This window comes from Notothenia coriiceps, unplaced genomic scaffold, assembly GCF_000735185.1.
Source record: "Notothenia coriiceps isolate Sejong01 unplaced genomic scaffold, NC01 NC01_scaffold00030378, whole genome shotgun sequence".
Taxonomy (NCBI): Eukaryota; Metazoa; Chordata; class Actinopteri; order Perciformes; family Nototheniidae; genus Notothenia; species Notothenia coriiceps.
Genome location: NW_011363079.1, coordinates 177 through 5792, shown reverse-complemented (window position 1 = coordinate 5792; position 5616 = coordinate 177). Strand labels below are relative to the sequence as shown.

Here is a 5616-nt window from a genome sequence, read left to right as displayed (position 1 = left end):
GAAGTCCCCGGCCCGAGTCCCCGGGAGTTGGGGAGCGGTGGAGGATGAGGAGGAGGGTGTTTGGCGTTTCTGGCCGGTTTACTCGGGACGGCTTCAGTTAAGAAGCTGCTGGGAGTCCCAGCAGCTTCTACTGAAGCCTTCCGAGTAAACGGCCAGAACGCCAACACCTCCTCCTCATCTCCACCGCTCCCATGTTTTATTTTGTGTTGCCTTAAGTTAGTCTCTCTGCGTTTCTGCGCTGGGCTAATGCTAATGCTAATAATGCAATGCGAGGATAATAAAATGGCAGCTTCACAAACGTTTTTGGGAGTTTGACGGGGCGTGGTTTGCATTCCGCCCAGCCAATCAGACACAGGAACCTTTTTCTCTCACGAAAGTCCCTGCTCTCTAGCAGGCACTGAAAAGGGGGTAAAAAAGGTTCTCTAGAACTAATTTAGTTGCTGGGACTTTTTGGTGTGAACGCAACTAAATCGTAGTTCTCATGAACCATTGTGGGAAAAGTACTTGGTGTGAACGCGCCTATTGGCTTATTATATTTACAGCCCTTAATAACACCCATTTTCTGGGCTCAAAACGTTTTCGTTGTGATCGCTAAATTCCACCGTTCCAAGCAAACGAGTGCTTTTGTTTTGAAATCACTTCCGTGAGTTTCGCCCCGCCCCTCGCTCCAAGGACCATTAGACCATTTAGTAAGGTAAAAAGCTCTTCCGTTTACTTGTGTAATTAAGGTAACTTCCGGTAGCAGAATATGAAAAACCTGTAGTTTTTTGTTTCTGTTTTCTAGTGAATTTATTTTTTGTTTTGAGAAGTAGAAAATGAAAAGCCTGTTCAATCCAATCATCCAGTTTTTTAAGTTTAGTAAATCCCCTTTTGACCATGATAAAGAAAAACGTCTTGTATTTCAATTTTGGTTTTTCAATTTTAAAACGAAAATGTAATATCCAGTCGTTTTTGGTTTTTGAATAACCATTTGTGAAAAGAAAATCCAATGACCAAAACATACACTGACCCTCACGGCTTACCATTGCATGAACATTCCTCGAATTTGTGACGAGTTAACGGGCCCTACTCTGACATTACTAACCACAAATATATTTGTTTCACCTTCTAAATGTCTACAATGAATAACGAGTTTTCTTATCTAGAACAAATGCCAACTTGCATAGGAGAAGCTATGTTTGTGCCTGCTCACACACGGTCATGTCTAAACAGTCATGAAAACAGCTTCGGGAGACTTCTACATGTGTGATGCATCTCTGTTTTTGTATTTGTAGGAAAGAAAAAGAGGCCACTTCTGCAAAGCTTGCAAAAGAAGAAGCGGACCGCCGGAGAAAGGAGGAGATGAGGCTGAAACTAAAAGAAACTAAGGAACACTACCGGCTGGAGATCGTCCGGAAACAACAACAACAACAGGCTCAGGCCTCCAGAGGATCCATTCACAACCGGACCTGGTACCGGGGGAACCAATTTGAAGGGGAGGCCCCGCCCTGGCAGCACAACCAGCAGCCGGGGAGGAGCGCCACCTGGCACGCTCAGGACCCGCCCAACCTGCAGAAGTGGGCGTCAGCGGAGTTCACCGGAGGAAGTTTACACAACCAGGGCAGCCGGCAGTGGGACCAGAATGGATTCTCTCAGCAGAGCCGCCATCCGTGGCTGAGCAGCGGAGGCAGCAGCAACGGCATCTACGGGAGGAATAACATCGCCCAGTGCCCACCGCAAAGAAGCCGACCGCTGAGCTTCCTCGGGTCTGCTCCCATGTATCCACCTCCACCCATTTTGTTTTCCCGCCCTCTTAACCAGTTTCAGAGTAAAGCGAGTGATCAGCAGGCGGAGGTAGTTCAGAACGGAGAGGTGAAAACACCAGAACCGGACCACAGCAGCGGGAAAAGCTCTAAAACCTGTGGGAGCAATCCGAAGCTGGACAAAGCGTGTCGCTGGACTCCCTATCCCTGCACTAAGGGGTTTGAATCTGCACCCCATAAGGAGACGAACCCAACAGAGAAGCCCCCAACAGAGAAGCCCCCAACAGAGAAGCCCCCAACAGAGAAGCCCCCAACAGAGAAGCCCCCAACAAAGAAGCCCCCAACAGAGAAGCACCCCAAACCCCAGAAACAAGAGAAGCCACAAGAGGCTTTAAGCAGGCAGTCTCAGCCTAAAGAGAAACAGAGCGTGGAAGATAAAGGGAAGCATAAAACAATCCCCAAAACCAAACCCAGAGACCGGAGCAGCAGCGGGAGCAGAAGCAGCGGCAGCAGCACGCAGAGGGACGCCAAGCAGGACGCCACTCCTGGAGCTTCAAATCAGAAAGCGAGTAAGCCCTCGCTGCAAAAAGACCGGACGACGACTTCGGTTCCTGGTCCAGCGCAACTCGCCTCAAAACAGCTGAAGGCACAATCCAAATCAGCCGGATTGAGCTCCCAGGCTCCGGCTGTCGGGCCGCTTCAGTCGAGGCAGGAGAGGCAGATTCCAGAAGCTTTAAAGAAAGCCCGACAGAGCGTGTTGGAGAAGAAGAGCTCCTTGGAGGGGAACAACCGGACGGAGATGAAGCTGCACATCGTGGAGGGTCAGAGTCAGATCGGAGTGAATAAAGAGAACAGGCAGAATGCAGCTAAACCCAAGCTGCCGGATTTAGTGAGAGCAGAAAAGCCTGCGTCACAATCTCCAGACGGCGGCCAGTTCCTCCAGTCGTTACAAGTGAGCACCTCAACTCTGGAGAGCTCCGATCCTGCAGCGTTAAACCAGGAGAGCACGGAGAAGGAAGCATCCGCGGCGGCCTCAGATGAAGCCACGCAGGCAGCAGAGTTCGGCCAGAGTTCAGAGAGCGACGCCTCCAGAAGCGGTGACGCTCAAACGGCGTCCGGTCTCTCCAAACTGGACCTGCCTCCCGTCCTGAAGCGAGACCTGACCAAACACATCAGCACCAAAAGCAAACCGGGCGCCCGCGAGCCCAACCTGAACATCGCCCGGCGGGTCAGGAACCTGAGCGAGTCCCGGAGAAGCGACTCGGAGAAAGACTCGGGACTCAAACCCACGGTGAGGCAACTCATCAGCTCCTCCGGGTCCCGACGCAACGTCAACTGGGAGCAGGTGTACCAGGAGGTCCGGAAGAAGCAGGACAAAGGGAAAGGCATGCCGAGGTGGGTGGTTGATACTTTATCTACAAGGTGAAAGTTTATACAGTTTGGAAAAAGTTTGGGAAGTCTAGGAGTATGCTTAAATTCAAATACAGTCCTTAAAGAAAATGCTACAATCCTCCCGTAATATTAGTTTGTTGTCTCTTGGCACAGACACTAGCTTGAGGATTACATTATTTAGATTTTTAATGGCACATAAAAAAGAATAGTAATATATACTTTTAAACAGAATATGTAAAAGCCTTAAGTCAAAGTCAACTTAATTGTCAATCTTTCAGTTTGTGTGTACAGACAGAGAGATCGAAATGCCGTTTCCCACAATCCCGATTATACAAAAATATGTATAAAATATGTATATCCTATATATCCACAAGCAACAGACACATTGATACATATGCACATATTAAGACATAAATAAAAGCACAACAATCAATATATATATACAAAAACATACATTTAAACCAGAATATGCAAGGGAGGCCATCACTAGGGCTGCACGATTTGGGGAAATAATGTAATTGCAATTTTTCGGACTGATATTGAGATTCGAATTGCGATATTTGTTTTTAAGCGACCCAACGGACGTTTATTGTCAAATTCGGCCATACCTCCGGCTAGGAAGGTCGTATCAACGTGCTCCCGTCTCTAGCACCCCAGCAGCCCGAGCTACGAGTGAAAGAACTAAACTTACACGAAACTTCCGTTGGGTTGCTTTAAAAGTCAAGCTTTCAGTTTAAGATTCACCTGTAAAGAAAACATGTTGATCGGAGCATTACTAACCTGACTCAAGATGGTCCCAAACCATCTAGGAAAGCCTCCATTGGAAGCCATTTGGAAAAGCAGGCACTTTCAAAAAAAGACTTGGCAGGTTGATTGATCAATCTGTCTATCACCTCTAACTCATGGGACACTTCTGATTGGTTAGCAATGGCTGGTGCATGTGGAGCACAGCACTTCTGATTGGTGTGGATGACTGACACACAAGAAGAACAAAAATTAATTTGCGATTTGATAATTGCATCATTTCAAATCGATTAATCGTTCAGCCCTAGCCATCACCCTAAAAGCCTTATTGTGGGTCGCTCAGTTCAGATAAGACCCTGATATTTCAGTCTTTAGAATATGTATGGATCCTGTAGTTAGAGTTTTCTTTGATTCCCCGAAGCTCACATTTTGTCCCGTGTGTGTTTTAGGTTTGGGATCGAGATGGTGCCGATGGAGCAGGAGGACCAGAGCCAGGAGGAAGGAGACATTCCCCTGATCGAGGGCTTCCAGTGGGAGTCTTTAATGGACGCCCCCGCCTCCAGAAAGCGCTCCTTATCAGAGAGCAGCATCGCCCCCGCATCCGCCCACTCCCTGTTCACACCCTTCATCAAAAAGGAGGAGCCGGAACAAAGACAAGCAGAGTTCACTTCTCCAAGTCCTGCGTCCGCTAAAGGGAACAAGGAGGAGGAGAAGCAGCAGGTGGAGGTGGAGCAGATGCTGGGTCAGAGTGAGGAGAAAGCTCCGGAGAAGTTGACCTTGGCCACAGTGAGGGCGCTGCAGAGGTCAGACTCTGTGCTCGGTGACAGCAGCTCGATGGAGGAGCTCTACGACGGACAGGGAACCGGGAAGAGACGAAGAGCAGCCGGGGTGAGAACAGAGAGCAGGGTGAACGAGGAACGGAGGTTTTATACAACATTTAGGACGGATAGGAAGAAAATGGTATGGCAGCTAAATATACAGGTCTATCCAGGGCCGTTTCTTCCTATAGGCCAGGGGTGTCAAACTCAAGGCCCGGGGGCCAAATCCGGCCCGTGACTTCATTTAATGTGGCCCCACAAGAGCAAATAATATAATATGTTACTTTTTTTCCAGAATTTGGCTTTTCTTTTTTAATCATTTTGTGACATTCTCACTGAAGAGAATTTTTAAGTTATTACCCTATCCGATAATAATCCAATGCAGAGGCAATAATGTAATACAATACATTACTTTATTTATATAACATTTTTATATATGTATTTTTATAGTCTTGTTTATAAAACTGGCCCTTTGAGTGGAACCATGATGCTAATGTGGCCGGAGATGAAATTGAGTTTGACACCCCTGCTATAGGCGGACTATGCAGATGCATAGGGCCCCCGCGGCCACTAGGGGGCCCCCAAGCTGAAAGTTCAGGTTCAGCCTCAATATATTTGGGGAGAATTAAAATCAGCCGTCTTTATTTGTAGACAGCCGAGCCCCCTCCTGTGTTCGGTGAAGCATTATACGCTTAAAAATTAAATGTAGGATATAAACACAACTAAACTGCAATGATAGCAAAGCTGTGGCTTGTGTTTTTGGGGTAATAAAGCCCAAATCATAGTTAGGCTGTCACATTGTTGAGAAAATGCGGCATTTATTGACGTAGAGGAACCCTATTGTTTACCTTTTTAATATAATTTTTTGTAAGTTTCAATTGCTTTGTTTTCGTGAAATTAGCCTGTTTTCCTCTTAAAGG

At 47.3% G+C, this 5616-nt stretch overlaps 1 protein-coding gene across 1 annotated transcript in view; it reads left to right on the top strand.

Moving 5' to 3' along the window:
• The window catches only part of LOC104959516 (zinc finger protein 106-like), a gene marked incomplete at its 3' end in the record, with an annotated part of 9881 nt that extends 4987 nt beyond the window's left edge, over positions 1–4894 (top strand). Inside the window, exons 3-4 of the mRNA XM_010787418.1 lie at positions 1275–3137; positions 4328–4894. Of these exons, the coding sequence (XP_010785720.1) occupies positions 1275–3137; positions 4328–4894 (2430 nt within the window). The remainder of the gene's footprint in view (positions 1–1274; positions 3138–4327) is intronic.
• Between the last annotated feature and the right edge of the window lie 722 nt (positions 4895–5616).